The sequence below is a fragment of the Phragmites australis genome, chromosome 1 (assembly GCF_958298935.1).
Source record: "Phragmites australis chromosome 1, lpPhrAust1.1, whole genome shotgun sequence".
NCBI classification, from domain to species: domain Eukaryota; kingdom Viridiplantae; phylum Streptophyta; class Magnoliopsida; order Poales; family Poaceae; genus Phragmites; species Phragmites australis.
In genome coordinates, this window is record NC_084921.1 from 4,850,702 (window position 1) to 4,866,560 (window position 15,859).

The 15,859-nt window shown below is 41.3% G+C and overlaps 2 protein-coding genes across 3 annotated transcripts; both read left to right on the forward strand.

Moving 5' to 3' along the window:
* Positions 1 to 771: 771 nt before the first annotated feature.
* On the forward strand, positions 772 to 4,728 carry LOC133930008 (auxin response factor 1-like). Its single transcript, XM_062376730.1, has 14 exons — positions 772 to 925; positions 1,022 to 1,134; positions 1,253 to 1,351; positions 1,433 to 1,489; positions 1,746 to 1,901; positions 1,979 to 2,063; positions 2,177 to 2,267; positions 2,389 to 2,553; positions 2,639 to 2,758; positions 2,872 to 2,944; positions 3,049 to 3,214; positions 3,291 to 3,865; positions 3,956 to 4,140; positions 4,248 to 4,728. The coding sequence occupies exons 1-14, from the start codon at positions 916 to 918 to the stop codon at positions 4,345 to 4,347; spliced, it is 1,995 nt and encodes a 664-aa protein (XP_062232714.1). The 5' UTR covers positions 772 to 915; the 3' UTR covers positions 4,348 to 4,728.
* A 4,679-nt stretch (positions 4,729 to 9,407) lies between these two features.
* Positions 9,408 to 12,567, forward strand: LOC133930082 (probable protein ABIL3). Of its 2 annotated transcripts, XM_062376852.1 has the most exons (9): positions 9,412 to 9,953; positions 10,822 to 10,904; positions 11,011 to 11,161; positions 11,351 to 11,450; positions 11,535 to 11,630; positions 11,712 to 11,748; positions 11,870 to 11,991; positions 12,106 to 12,197; positions 12,352 to 12,567. In XM_062376852.1, the coding sequence occupies exons 1-9, from the start codon at positions 9,840 to 9,842 to the stop codon at positions 12,502 to 12,504; spliced, it is 948 nt and encodes a 315-aa protein (XP_062232836.1). In that variant the 5' UTR covers positions 9,412 to 9,839; the 3' UTR covers positions 12,505 to 12,567. The 2 variants fall into 2 exon arrangements, with proteins under 2 accessions (XP_062232795.1, XP_062232836.1); XM_062376811.1 differs by having other exon boundaries at positions 9,408 to 9,953; positions 11,535 to 11,748.
* Positions 12,568 to 15,859: the final 3,292 nt, after the last annotated feature.

Here is a 15,859-nt window from a genome sequence, read left to right on the forward strand (position 1 = left end):
TTATATATGCCCTTCCTTTTCCAGAAAATAATAACTCGATCGATTCCTGGAAAAAGAGAACTCATTTCCAAGACTTTACCCGTTGTTGAAAAAGGGGACATATCAGTGCCATCAAATAACTGAAATAGTTACGATTTCTCGGTCTAGAAAAGGAAAAAAACGGTAAGTGCGTTCCTAGACCAAAAGTGAGGAGGTGCATTTTGCAAACTCGTCCACCAGTTTCATGTTTTTACGGGACAAGTTCATTTGCTGTGTCACAGAAGACACCCTAGTCTTTTGCATAATTCATTCTCTCGGCAATTTAGGGTTATCGTAGTTGCTGGTGCCTTCTCATGCATGTCCTAAGCCATATAAGGCTCTGGTTGTTTCCTGTTTACGATTCTATTTTTGTTGTTGTTAGAAGTTGGAAGTTAAAATACAGAATAAATGGTGTTTTAGAGAGGTGGTTTCTGTAGAAGTTACAAGACTATTTCTGAGAAAAATAAAGCTCGCTGAGATACGTTTTCTTAGAAGCTATGCACTGAAAAGCTAAAAATTTATTGGAGAAATCAACAATTTATTTTCAAAAATAGATTTTTAGACAAATAAAAAACACAACTTTTCAGCAAAAACCAAAACCAAAAACCCAGACCTAAGTTAGATACTCTTTTCATCAAAACTTTTAAAATTTGTTACGTGTTTATTGTTATACTTACCTTGATTTACCTTGATGCACTCTCTCTCTCCACTCCCACCGCGGCTTTCTTTAATGGGGTGAGCATTTTTTATTTTTTTATTTACAAACACTCCGACACACACAGGAGAACACCACCGGTGCGGTGACCACACCACCTCCTCTTCACCCCCACTTCGCTCCCCGGGAGGCCAAGCCCAGAAACGCAAACCCACCAGCCACCGCCACACTACGCCGTGGCCATGGCGCAAGGTGAGTCCACCGTGCAGTGCCCCTCGTCGTGTTTCTTCCTTGGGTTCTTGGAGTTCGCTCACGGTCAGTTCGTCCTCGCGTCTCTGTTCATGGCAGGAAGGGACCCGGAGCTGTTCGCGGAGCTGTGGCGCGCCTGCGCGGGGCCGCTCGTGGAGCTGCCCCAGACGGACGAGAGGGTGTTCTACTTCCTCCAGGGTCACCTGGAGCAGGTGAGTCTTCCTCTCTGTTCACAGGTAGTGAATTCTTGTTTTCTGTTACTTCAGTCCCGTCAGAGTGATGCGCTTGCTGTTGCTTTCTCTTGTTGGGTCGTGTACTCGTGTGCTGCAGTTGCAAGAGCCGACGGACCCGGCCCTGCTGGCCGAGCAAATCAAGATGTTCCAGGTGCCCAACAAGATCCTCTGCAAGGTCGTCAACGTCGAGCTCAAGGTAACTAATCCATCAACAAAGGTCTCGCCTTTCCCTTCCGTCTGGTGCGAGCTGTTAATCTTCCTCGTTTCTGATGTGCAGGCCGAGACGGAAACAGACGAGATGTTCGCGCAGATCACCCTGCAGCCCGACCCGGATGTGAGTGGTCACCACCACGAGTTTAATTATTCAGTTGAATGCCATTTTTGCTGTCCGTAAATATTTTTTTGCTGTCCGTAATTGTGGGTATCTTTGTGTGTTCCCTGAATTTTGGGTTCTGTTTAGAAGTCAGGCAGTTTGAGATGTTTCCATTAAATTCTTTCTAAGGGCGGCAATTCAGTGAGTTTGTACTCACATTGAGTCACTGTACCGAATGGGTTTGTCTGAAAAAAGTGTAATTTCCTGTTGTTTGCAGCAAGTGAATCTGCCCACATTATCTGACCCATCTCCGCCGGAGTTGCCGAGGCCTGTGGTGCATTCCTTCTGCAAGATCCTCACACCATCCGACACCAGTACCCATGGCGGGTTCTCTGTTCTCCGACGGCATGCCAACGAATGCCTTCCACCACTGGTACGCACAATTCCCATGTTTTTGGTACTGCATATGGTACAGTGACGCTAAATTCTTATTTGTTTCATGTTAATCAGGATATGTCGATGCCAACTCCAACTCAAGAGCTCGTCACAAAGGATCTCCATGGATCAGAATGGAGGTTCAAGCACATTTACAGGGGTATTCACAATATCTACTAAATTATCTTCTAATCATTTGGCCATAGATCAAGAGAAAAAATGGTATCTTTATGCGACTTCTGGTTCTTATCTATACAATTCTCGGTTCCCTAGGCCAACCCCGTAGGCACCTTCTGACTACCGGATGGAGTACGTTTGTCACATCAAAGAAGCTGATTGCTGGTGATGCATTTGTCTACCTGAGGTCAGATCTCAACTGAACTGTTGAGCTTATATTGTTCTCTTGTAACCCATCTTGCATCACAAACGATTTTCGCAGATGTTCATATCAACTATATTCAAGAGACTGTGCTTTGTTTTTGTAGGAGTGAGACAGGAGAGCAGCGTGTTGGAGTGAGACGCCTTGTGCAGAAACAAAGAACAATGCCAGCATCTGTTATATCAAGCCAAAGCATGCATCTTGGGGTGCTTGCAAGTGCATCCCATGCCATTAAGACTAATTCCATTTTCCTAGTGTATTATAGACCAAGGTTGGACATTTCCTACCATCACTTTTTGTCCGTAGAACTGTGCTTATTCTCTGCTAATTATAGTCATTCTTATTTACTTTCTTAGGTTAAGCCAAAGCCAATACATTGTCAGTCTGAACAAGTACCTTGAAGCTAGTAAAATTGGGTTCACTGTGGGCTTGAGGTTTAAGATGAGTTTTGAAGGAGAAGATGTTCCTGTGAAGAAGTTACTATTCATCCTGCCGTCTCATATATTTCTCTTTAAGTTTGTTCCTCATGTGTTGCCAACTTGCTATCCTCTCAAATTCAAATGTCAATTCATCTATTTTAACCCTGTAGGTTTTCTGGAACTATAGTTGATGAAGGAGATCTTGCTCCTCAATGGCAATGTTCTGAATGGAAGACATTGAAGGTAAGATAAATTCGATCTATTCTTGATTGTTTAATTGTTTTGCCTTATCTTTTTTTTTTATATATATAAAGACGCTGAATACCTTCTGAGTTTTCTTGGCTTAGGTCCAATGGGATGAAGCCACAAATTTTAATGGCCCCGAGAGGGTTTCCTCTTGGGAAATCGAACCATTTGATGCCTCTGCACCTAGTATCAACATACCAGTGCAACCATCAACGAAAAACAAACGGCCTAGGGAGACAGCTGAAAGCCTGGATATTCAAGCACTGGGTATGCTATTGCAAATTTCACATTGCTTGTCTTAAAAAAATCTGGAATTTTGGGATTGATGTTGTTAATTTTGCAGAACCTGCCCAAGAATTTTGGCTCTCTGGAATGCCTCAGCAGCATGAGAAGACAGGCATTGAACCCAATTGTATGTCTGGACATCAAGTTGTTTGGACAAGCGAACGCCCAGGATACGGTGCCATGAGTATTAATTCTGTTTCTCAGAATACGGTAGTACTTGAGAGTTGGTTGAAGGACTTCAACTCCTCAAGCAATGGAGTTGCTCCTTGGACTGGGCTTTCTGGTTACCATGCAGAAGAACACTCTTCCAAGTTGTTTTGTAACACTGCTCTCTGCAGTTACCAGACGGAGGAGGTTGCTCCAAATTTTCCCACTGTTGCTGAAGAAAAGAAGGAACCCAGCATGTTCCGCCTGTTTGGTGTTAATTTGATTAACCATGCCAAGAGTACGGCTACTACTGAGAAGATGACTGTGGGAGTAGGGGAAACATCAACCCGAGCTGCTGATTCTTTTGAATACTCTGGTCAGTTATCAGCACTCTCAAAAGTAACAAAAGACCTTACACAATTCGTGAATGAAAGCCCCCGAGAAATCCAAAGCCATCAGAGTAGCACTGCAAGAACTCGAATTAAGGTACAAGTTTTGATTTTTCTTTTCTTCCTCCTTGCTTTTTAAACTGTACTCTAACAGTCTAACCTGAAGTTCATATTTGTTTTGTATAAGGTTCAAATGCATGGAAATGCTGTGGGCAGAGTTGTAGATTTAGCGAATCTGGATGGATATCAACAGTTGATCAATGAGCTTGAAGAGATGTTTGAGATAAAAGACCTCAGCTTGAAAGAAAAATGGAAGGTGTCTTTCACTGATGATGAAGGTGACACAACGGAAGTCAGAGATGATCCCTGGCTGTAAGCTTTGTTCTGCATATATTCTCCATACAGTAAAAAATTCACCAGCTGTTCAAACTGAGGAGTTGAATGGGTTAGAACTGACATACATTCTTCGACTCCTGCAGGGAATTTTGCCAGATGGTCAAGAAGATTGTGATCTACCCCATTGAAGATGGGAGGAATCTCGAGCCTTGCCTGGAGCAGGATCTCAAGACTAAATTTTAGAAGGGAGGGCATGCCTGAAAGGTGGATTTTTTGGAGCTTTTCAGTGCTGAAGCGTCGGTGGCTATCGTTTTACTGGAGGGTGATGGTTGTACCTGATACATGATGGCTAGCTTGTTGTGATGAAGCAACAGATTGGTTGTGGGCGTCAGTTATGATAATCTTCACAAGGATTTTGAAGAAGAATTGACGCGTAACATAGGTTTCAAAAAGGAAAAAGGTTTGATAATGTGGCTCTAGTTTGATGTAAAGAAAATGACAATGTCCGTTTAGTAGTTTGCTTATGTTTGGCGAAAGCCTTACTGGGAGAAGGAATAATTAATGAAGATGTATAAGACCTGTGGGTATGTAAGTTTTGTAAATATATATTTCGAGTTGAGTTCAGATTTACTTGTTTCTAGAGAACACTTAAGCTATGAGGCATGCAATGCATGATCACATATATACTTAGATCGTAATTGACCGACTAGTAGAATAAAGATTACCCGATCACCTATCGGAGAGGAGCGGGGACTCGTGTTGGCTACGCCCTGGCCATCGCCTCTTCATCCGCTTCCCTTGTTGAGGCGGCCCATGGGCTCCCCTCGCCGCCATCAGCGTCCCACCTTCCCTACTCAGCCAACAAAGACTTGTACATCCATCACAGAGATATGACCAAAGAGGTCTAAGACCCATCTGACCCGCCTGGTTTCTATCTGCCCCGCCCCGATTGGGGTAGGTTTATTATTATTTTAATTGTTGTCGGGGCAAGATAAGGCGGGGGCAGAGCAAGGTTCGTCTCGCCCCGGGTATATGTTAGATGCACATTTAGTAGGTTTATTAAGAAGTTTATTGTCCTTTTGTAATGAAATTTTTGGTAAGCTAATGCATGCATGTAACTATTGTCATGTTATATTAGGTCCCGTGAATTTTAGATGCAGCTTTTTATTGATTTGTATATTATGATAGCTATTATCTCCTAATTAAACATGATCTAAAGCTTTTGATGATTTTAGGTGGGGTGGAGCGGGTCAGGTCAATGTCAGGGCTCTATGGGGCAGGGCAGGGCAAGGAAAAATTTCACCCAGTCTCAGGACAGGGTGAGGCGAGGCACCGATGTAGGACATGCTGCTGGGGGCGGGTGGAGGTAAAACCCATTCCCATCTTGCTCCATCTAGATCTCTCGCTGTGATTGGCAAAATCAACGGCTCCCATAGGAGCACTCCACAGTCAAACCTCACCTATATTGCGAGAGCTCGTGCTCCCATGTGTAAATACTCTAGTAGAGAAGGTGGGTATGTTCTTTGCTTTCTGGGCGGGCTCGATGGGCAAACGAACAAAGTATAGCTAAGGGTTAACCACGCACATGTCGTCCTTTTACTCGTGTACTCATATGACAAGTGGGCCCAAAGGCGAAACCCTAGTCTCTAACACAAAAAACACTATACGCCAACCCAATTCTCCCACATTATGGATGATAGCTTGTGATATTTTGGTAATTCCAATAACTATAGCTTCTGATTATGCCTTTACCACTAGTGAAAGACTTCTAAGTGAACATCGCAGCCACCTCACACCAAGTATGTTGGAAGTATTGATGTGCTCCCAAAACTAGCTTCACAACAATCTTAAATGTTATCAAATATGCAATTGCCTTGTGTCCTATTTGGTTGTAATTTCCTGGTAGTGATGCAAAGAAATTATTTGGTTTTCATGTGAATGATGGTTGTAGACCATGAAGATCTTATGGACATGCTTTGACCAGATGGAAGATGAACTCAAGGAGACATGCTTCTTGACCGCCGACTCGGATTAGAAGAGTATTTGAATAATTTACATGTGTTGTGTGCCGGTCTACTAGACACAACTAAATATTAGATGTTGTTTGCTTGTAGTCTGGAACTAGGTATTATTTGTACCATTGAGTCCTTTTATTAATTATTTATGTTATATTCATATTTCTTACATGGTGAGCCTTCTATTGAATGTTATTGCCAGCAAGCACATGATGATACGTATGTTCTCAGTTTTTTACCTATCGCTATTAAAGAGCATGCCCATGAGTGAGAAAAATCTGGTGGGCATGTGTACAAAGAGGTATATAATATTGAAGATGTTCTTAGAGTTTAGATTTTATCTCACTAGCTAAAGGTCCGTTCTTTGCTACGGATAACCTAAATCTAGAGTAGGCGCTTCATCACACCATGTTGCTCAGCCTCCACACATGTGCATGGTCTACACTGCATCCTTTCCTCCGTGATTGGCTCAACTGAGCTCTGTCGCTATGCTTGTGTTGTGTTACTGTTTTTCTCTCTCGTCTTCTTCTGTAATCTGCATGACTGTTATTGTGTCACTTATTTTCTTTCGGATCCATATATACAAGACCGCAACCAATATACCTGACATTAATATGCTGCGAAAATTAATCCTCAATACATAGAAATCCAAATATCAATAGGTTGAGCACTGAATAATTGGAATTTGCATGGCGATGTGTATGTCCCGAATACGGTGAGCGCAAGGCCAACCACGACCAGTAGGTCGCCTTTCAGTACCCTATACGTTGGGGCAAGCTAGCTATCATGCCATGAGATCGGCAGCACAAACATGGCATGCAAGGAGGCACACGTGTGCTAGTCCCAACAAATGCTTAAAAGCCGGTGAAGTTGGGCAGGTACATGGTTGCAAGTTTGACGTACGAGCAGTAACGTAGCGATCAACAATAGCCAGTGACCGGAGGATTAGTTGTTAGTTTCCTAGAATTACAGGAGCTAAATTGTCAAGGGTTGTTAGCAAATATGAATTTCTCAAAGAAAAGAAAAATAATGTATTACAAAGATATGAATGAATCACGCACCACTGTCACCACTGAATTCTTTTTTAAATCACGCACCACTGTCTCCATCCGCACATGACAACAACTTCCCGTGACAGCCATCAACGCACATTTGTCGGCTGTGTTGGGCCGATAATTCCAGCACAATAGCAAGTGACTGACACACCCTTTTACTCGTGAGTTTTCCATGCGTGGCTTTTCCTCACATGGTCTCTTACTCACGTCATTACTCTCACGTGAGTTTTCCATGCGTCTCAAGCATGAAATTTCTTGACGCACTGTATCAGTGGATTCCGACGCTGCTGAACTCGGCCTAAGAACCCATGTCAGAGTAGAGACGCCCCCTTGCAAAGATAGGGGTGAAACAAACAACTGGTTCTGCGTGTAAACGAATGATATGATTGGTTATTCGTATGAATTGTATAGGCACGTAAGAAGCGTGGTGGTAAAGTAGCAATGTGCTGTCGAGCCTATCAGGCAGCGGCGGACCTAGGGATTTCAGGGAGCCTGGGCTGGATGCAGGCCGTGCCCGTGTAGATTAGGTTTTGTCCAAAATTTAATCGATCCAAATCACGAATTTACTCATAGCCTATATAAAATTACATATACGGGTCGAAGCGGAGCCCGGGCGGATGCCTAGGGTCGCCAGGCCCTGAGTCCGCCACTGCTATCAGGGTTCAATCCCCCGGTGTCGCACCCCCGTATGGCCTCTAATAAAAGGTCGTGGGTAAAGAGGGTCCGGTGTTAAAAAAATATTAAGCGGAGTTATATATTTTTTTAAAAGAAGAGTGCTTGATTGGTTGCATCTGTCTGAACAGGTTAAGCTAAGTTTCTATTTGTTTAACTGAATCTAAGGCCATATGAACAGATATAAAAGTTGAGATCGTGACTGTGATTAATTATTTGTACGAAGATGGTTTTATAACACTAACAAGTGAATTCATCTGTATAAATCCTTGATCAAGGTATGGACTCTCTAAACCATACTATAAACATACATTTGTATCAATAAACTAGACTAAAACCATATCTATAGGCAATTGAACACATTTATCTCTAAAATCATACGCATCTATTAGACTAAATTGCTACGGACAACCAATTCGAATTGAATGGCCAGTCAGCCTTCGCAGACCGCGGTTCAAAAAACTGACGGTAACTGCTCAAAAACCACGATAACCGACTTTCTCGGTCCGGTCCGGTTTCAGAAACCGAACGGTAACCGAATTTGAATTCAAAAAATTCAAAAAAAATTCAAAAAAATCTTTAAAAAAATTAGACACGATTCTAAGACCTTCTGTGAATTTTTTTTCAAAAATAATGTCGTTTGCATCATATTCTATAGGGTGGAAGTTTGAAAAAAATAAAAAAAATTGAAGCGTGCGGCTCAGTTATTAACTCATGTTAAGGAAATGTTTAACATGAAAACACATATTTTTCTTGTGTAAAACGTATTTTAAGAGAATCTTTAAAATTGATTTCACTTTATTTAGAGTTTTATTAATTTCTCTATGATTTTTACAAAGTTCACAAACATAAAGTGAATATGTTAAAAAAAGCACTGTAATTAACTTTTTCATATCTACTATTATTTTTCCTACGTAAATCATAGTATAAATAAGCTAATGAAAGTGGTTTCACTAATTTTTGAGGTGTGATGGATCAGTTATGAATTAATCTAGTCACAACACATTTACACAATCATGCATTTTACAATAACTAATTCATGAGTTCATGTATTTTTAAAAGACATAGGATCATGTAAGAAGACTAACAAAATTAGTTTCATGATTTTTGGATTAGCAAAGAGTAAATTATGCATTTAACTTGGTTTAACAAATATAATTTTTCACAGAACTTTTTTATGAGTATAAATACTTTTATCATGTAGATCATGTTACAAGGAAATCAACAAAATTTGTTTCACTTGATTTGAAGCTCAGATGAATTAGTTATTGATTTTATAAGATTGAGATATTTTTTAGGTTTTTTTTAACTTCACTGAAAATCGAGAAAATCGTTCAATAAATCGAGAAAATCGAGTGGTTACCGATAATACGAAAAATTTAAGAAAACCGCTCGATAAATCGTTAAAATCGTGATTTTTTTCTAATTTCAAATTTTGCTAAATAATTTTATCGTGAACTTTCGATTATGCCGAAGCTCGGTAACGGTAACCTTAACCTTGTCGCAGACTCGCTTTGCTCCCCCCACAAAAATTAGCAGACAAAATAGCTTATTTTAATCCAACCCCTTCCTTGCCTTCTTCCCCGTCGCAATCGTCCCCCTCCCTCTCCCTCCCTGCGTTGGGCCATCCTTGCTCACGCCCCCTCCCCCGTCACCACCAATCGTTAGCACAGCAACCTCCCAAGCCACAGGGAGGGACCCAAACCAGATCTTGGCAGACAGGTGGTGGTTCAACTCCCTCCCCTTCATTAGGTGTTTATTTAGGTGAGCCACCCCACCGCCGCCGCCCACCGGAGGGGAGCAGCAGCCCGGGGGGCGGGGCACTTCATCTTCTTCATCAAAAGCTTCCTGCTTTCTTGGGGGGTTTTGCCAAGGAGGGGAAGGGGTTTTGGTGTTCTTGGGAGGAGGAATCTTGGTAGGAGGCGCCTGGATTTTGACTCCCATTTCTGATTGGTTGGTGGGTGGTGCCGGTGGTGAAGGCGCAGCTTCAGTCATGGAGGCGGTCGCAATGTCGCCATCCTCCGTCTCCTCCCACCACCATGATGCTGCCTCCATCAGCGAGGACATCTCCTTGCAAGAAGGCCTCCTCTTCTCAGACAGCCTCAAGGTATTTTTTTTTTCATGTACGCCCCCCTCCTTGCCCAACCCACACCCACAAGACACAATCTTTTTCCTTCCCCAGTCTTTGTTCTTATGGATCTAGGTAACGTTTTTGTAGAAATCTGGCTGCATTTCTTGATTTACGGCTGTGTTTCCAGAAAAAAAATGTGACGGTGTCTGATTTTGTTGGGACACCTCACTATGCGCTTTCCTGTCCATGTCAATCACGAGATTTTGTCCCTAGTTTGGTCTACTAAACAGTATGGGACGTGTAGTCCCTGTACATTGGTACAGTAATAACCTTGAATATTTTTTACTGAGACCTAGTCTTCTACTCATGAACAATTTAGTTATATCTAATCTCGTATTGCTTCCTTCCGACAAAAGTGAAAAAGAATCCCGCATTACTGCTATAATTGGCTTTGCAATTTTATGATGGCTGGATTGGATTTCTTTTTCCTGCTTTCCCCCTTATTAAGCAAAAGCACCATCCCATTTAGATTTTAAAAATGCGTTTGTCTGCATAACGACATGGTAACGGCGACCCAACACCGAGGCTCGCAGCATCCAAGCTCGTTTTTATATACGTCATTATTCATATGCGATGTCTATTTGTTCATTTAAGATTGAACTGTAGCTTGAATGCTTGATTGAGTGTTACCGAGCTTATTCGTCTGTTAATGTCAACTGTTAACGTGCCGCTGCAATCTATTGTCAAATTTGTCTCTGCGGGTTAAAGAAATTAGGATCCTTGTTCACACCGAAACCCAACATGACTATGCCTTTGTTAATTATTAGTGTGTCTTCCGTATGAGCTGAGCTGGCATTTCTTTATAGTATCTCCTATGCTGAGCTTAAATTATGCTTGTTTGTAGGACCTGAGGAATCTGCGGTCACAGCTATACTCAGCAGCAGAATATTTTGAAGTATTCTACAGAAACAATTCGCACAAATCTACGTATGGTCTTTTTTGGATCTTTATTTTCTTGTTTGTCTTGTTTCCTATTGCTTACAGAAATGAGTAACATATCTCCTCTCATCTTGTTCACACTAATCTTCTGTAGGGTGATGACGAGTTTGAAAGATTACACAGTTGAGGCCCTTATTAGCACCGTGGATCATCTGGGTTTTGTGTCATACAAGGTGGATAATCTTGTCAGCGAAAAAGCTGATGAGGTTAATGAAACAGAATTTCGAGTATCTTCAGTTGAACAGGTATAATGCTTAAGTACCTACTGGGGGAAAATTCTTTTTGTAAATCATCTTTCTTGACTGTGTTATGCAAGTTTGCTGATATGGAATGAATATCAGGTACTACATTGGTCTCCTCACTGTGACAGTTTCCCACAAAAAAGATTGTTAGTACGTCTCGAGCCCTCATACCATTGTTTCTCATGATTTTAGAGGGTACGAGTTTGCCACCAGACGATTGATCAGGAAGGAAGATCTCAACAATCTCTTCTCATCAAGGCACCAAAATACCACAGGCGTTACATATTACCAGGCAATTTCACGTCCTATTTTATTACTGATGCATTACATAGAAACCTTATTTGGATGTATAGATCATCGTAGATATGTTGTATAGGCCCAGATCTACTGGAATCTTCCATTCATCCAGTTTCAGAGCCTCCACGGTATAACAGGCAATATAGAAGTCGCAAAATGCACAAGAGTCGATCTTGTAAGTTCATTAAATTTCTGATCTCTAATTTTTTTTTAAATTATTATTGTGCCGTTGATTTGCAACTGGTACTTCTTCCAGCCATTTCTACTCCAGGTTGTCGACAGACTACAATGAGGTAAACAAATAGTAACTTCCAGATCCCTCTGTCGTATGTTTTTTGGGTCAAAATCGACTGTTCATTGTTCAATACCCAAAAAGATACAATACAGGCTTATTTAATGCATGTTCCGCTGCAGGCATGCTCGTTCACCATCTCCTACACCTAATAATACATATCATCGATCACGGTCTTTTTCCCCTTCTCGAAAAGCACGAGCTAAATCTCCATCTCCTCGGATCGTGAACTCAAATACAAAAGGTACATTGCCCTTACCTGACTGTTTGTCTCATTGAGCGGATGTTGCATTATTTGAATGTGAAGATTGCATAAAGGAATTTAATTGGAAATCATTTCAATCACTTTTCCATACAGAAACAAGGGCAGGCTCGCCAATACCAAATTCCAACCCTCTTGCACGGTCCACTACGGTTGCAAGAAGACCACCTGTGAACCCAAAGCATTTTGTATGTCATGAGCACAATTTTTACATGTTATATTTTGGATAATCCTTGTTTACACTACTACTGGTGGATTCCTAAAGACCCTACATGATCGGTTTTCGGTGTGTTTGATCATAGAAATCAATATTTTAATTTTCTGATGTGATATTCCGTGCAGAGACAAACTTCAATGCAATTGCACACCGATTGGAACAACCACAAAGAGCAGGAGAAAAGCTCAAGCAAAGGCAGGGGTTTCCTCAAGTCGTTGCTCACGAGGCGTAGGTGGAGGAATGACGAGTCGTTGTACAGTTACCTGGACGAGTATTGATTACTGAGATGTTTAAACCCAAAGTTTCATGTAAACTGAATCTTCACTATTTCAGTTCTCTGATATTTGTTATATTAGTTTTGCCAAAGGGTGAGATCTTGTCCTTTTCTTTCGTGTCATTTTGGTGTGTTTATACAATGCGGAAACATGCTCATTGTTGCTCATGGCATCGCCCAAGTATACCCAACAGCAACTGAATACAATGTTGAGATGAGCTTCCCCAGTTTCAGTCTCAGTTTCAGTGTTCAATGTTTGCCATTTCTTTGAATCCCCATTGTCATGCCAAAGATGGAGACACTCAGACACCAGTGTCCATATCACTAAAGATCAATCATTGCATTTCCTCTTTGGTGGTTCACAAGTGCCCTGCCCCCAATGCTGCTTCATCTATTTTGTTCTTCCAGTAATCTGTTGCCATTCTTGTCATGGAGCATGAAGCAGCACCGATGCTGGCTGGTTGTTTATGTTGAGTTCATGTGGCACTAACAATGGAGAGCTCTTGCTGGAGCATGAATGAAATTTATCATGTTTGCTGTGGGACCAACTCCGGCAAAGTAGTGAAATTTAACCATCAACGCCTTCCTTTCGAGTCCACTAGTCTTTTTCTTTCGTGCAAGTGTGTGATGAGACAAGACATTTGCACCACACAATGTCTTGTGTTTAAGGAACCATGTTTGCTTGTCAGGGAACTTTCCCTGTAACACATCAACATATTTTATCATGCCTGACTTTCCAAGAGAAAGCATGGTAATTGGGCAATATAATTCCTTGTAGTTTTAGGGAATTAAATTGACTTTCATGAAATTCAATAGAGTAAAATGGAGTAATTCCATGAAACGCCTCATCTAAGAAGCAAAGGTGTACCATGTACACAAAATTTGATTAGGACCCTCTGTAATTCCTTTCAGTCCTCCACACAAAGTCACAGCTGTATGGTTCAGGAAGAAGGCCAGTTTTTCCCTCGAGGAAGAAGGCCAACTACTATTTTGCTTAACCAGCTACAAAATAGGATTATAAACATTAAGCTGCGCCACTACAGAGTAGTATTAACTTGAACTTTAACTGATACTTCCTCTAGTCACAGATATTTGACGTTTTAGACAACGATGTAGTCTTCAAAGGTTAACTTTTATCGTTGTTTTCTGTCATTTATAAAATCCGATAGAATTATGACATCACGAAAGTGCATTTCAAGACAAACCTACTAATACAATTTCCATGTTTCAATCTATATATTTTTAAAAGATATTGATAATCAAAGATTTAAAAGTTTGACCGATAGTTTGTCCAAAATGTTACCACGTGTTCGTGTTCGTGATTGGAGGGAGTATCTTCTTTTTAATGCTTTATAACCGATATCTTGGCCCAACTCATATTAAAAAGGCCAATGGTTGGAAGTCATATCTGGCCTAATTTCCAATTGAGACCACAAACATCTAGATCTACAGTAACACACACATGGGCTTCTAAATTATGGGCCTGCCTGGGCCTCCATGGTACTAGCTCTAGCTTATGGGCCATGAATCTTCTTCTGCACCTCTAAAAAAAAAACTTCTTTCGCAATCTACACTAAATCAAAAAAAAAAAGAATAGGAAAAAAAGTCTTCTTCTACAATCATCTCAAAAAGAAAAGAAAGTCTTCTTCTACAATCGTGCAGCCGTACTGTACCAGCTAATTGACCACGGACTAAACGACATGGAGATGCAAAAATTTATCCGATAACTATCAGCAACAAGAAACATACTAGTATAACAACAATTTTTGTTAGCAAAGTGAGTGAGGTCACTCAGAAGGCTGCTTCCCTCGGTTTTACCTATTCGTGCCAGTTTTTTATACTTTTTTTGTGGAGCAAATTAATGGAGTGATGTGCATCTTTTGGTGTTTTATTCGGTCAGTTAGTTCCCATGGAATCATCCGGTTGCTGAGAAATGGTTGTTCTAGGGGAAAAAAAGAATCCTCAAATTAGTTAGTATATATTAAAGCAGCACGGGTATCTGACGGGCGTCCACGTCGGCTGAATCTTTCGCTCCGTTTGATCCAAGATCGTATGGTCCTGCTACCCCGGGAGAGATTCTTGGAATATTCCAAAATAACTGCGTCTCAGAAGACTCGAAAACCTCGGAACCCGTCTTGCTGTCCTCACCTCGTCTCGCCCCATTCACTTGCCTTTTTTCTCCTTCCCACTGCAACCGGCCGCCGACTCCTCGGCTTCTCCCCGTCATGCCCCCACTGCCTCCCACCCTGTGGCGGTCGCCATCCCCGATCTGCGCTACCCTTCTTGGCGTCACATGGGTAGACATGGCAGCCGCCGCCTCCATCTCCCCACACAAGTCCGTCACCTCTGCCTCTCCTCTCGTCCCTTGAATTTATTGCTTCAGCGTGGTGCCGCCCATCTCTCACCGTGGCCACGCGCCCGCTCGTGCGACCGACGGTGAGAAACAAGCTCGGGGAGGTCGACTTATACGTAAGGGATATTTTGTTGATTTCAATCGTTAAAATGCAATATCTTTAGAACCATATATCCAATTTTTGACCCGTTTGAAGTCTATTGTTGGAAAAATGTGCTTAACAAAATGAGATCCATGAATGCTATATTCTGATGAAGTTTTAGGATTATAAATGAGTTGCGTCCATGTAGTTACAACATGGTGAACATTACAGTTACAACATGGTGAACTGCAGTGTTGAGTGTCGACTAGTTACGGTAAGGTAGACACTCTAGTTACAACATGATGAACACTACAGTTACAATATGGTAAACACTCTAGTTACAACATGGTGAACATTGCAGTTATAACATAGTGAATTGCAGTGTTGAGTATCTACTAGTTACAACAAGATAGATATTCTAGTTATAATATAGTGAATATTATAGTTATAACATAGTAGATAATCTAGTTACAACATACTAAACAATATAATTATAATATTGTTGATTGCAACATGGTCATAATTAGTTATAATCAGTCAACCTTGTCAGTTAAGTTATAATCTCACTATGCATATAATTGTAATCGCTTTATATCTATAGTTATAACTAATAGTTGCAATCACTCTATACTATATGTTTTAACTCCTCTATGCATATAGTTGTAACTGATTGCAATCGTTACTCACGAGATGAAAACACACTTGGTCATCCAGTGGGCCCGCGAGATAGGTGGTGGGAGTACGTTCGGTCGTATGGGGCTGGTACGCGTGTCAGAGTCTGGTTGACTACTCGCGTAGCCTATGCGTATTCCACAGGTATGCTATAGGTACCTGCAAAATAGATGCACAGTAAGTGTATATATATCGATCATACTTGTGGCTATATATATCCATCATCCGTTATGTTTAACTGATGATGATATC

What these genes read in the sequence shown, in the direction of transcription:
- LOC133930008 (XM_062376730.1), top strand. An exon ending in CTAGTGTATTATAGACCAAG is followed by an intron (nt 2,554 to 2,638) that starts GTTGGACATTTC and finishes TTACTTTCTTAG; the next exon opens with GTTAAGCCAAAGCCAATACA. An exon ending in GAAGATGTTCCTGTGAAGAA is followed by an intron (nt 2,759 to 2,871) that starts GTTACTATTCAT and finishes TTAACCCTGTAG; the next exon opens with GTTTTCTGGAACTATAGTTG.
- LOC133930082 (XM_062376811.1), top strand. Translation starts at nt 9,840, where the DNA reads ATGGAGGCGGTCGCAATGTCGCCATCCTCCGTCTCCTCCCACCACCAT. An exon ending in AACAATTCGCACAAATCTAC is followed by an intron (nt 10,905 to 11,010) that starts GTATGGTCTTTT and finishes AATCTTCTGTAG; the next exon opens with GGTGATGACGAGTTTGAAAG. An exon ending in CAGGCGTTACATATTACCAG is followed by an intron (nt 11,451 to 11,534) that starts GCAATTTCACGT and finishes TATGTTGTATAG; the next exon opens with GCCCAGATCTACTGGAATCT.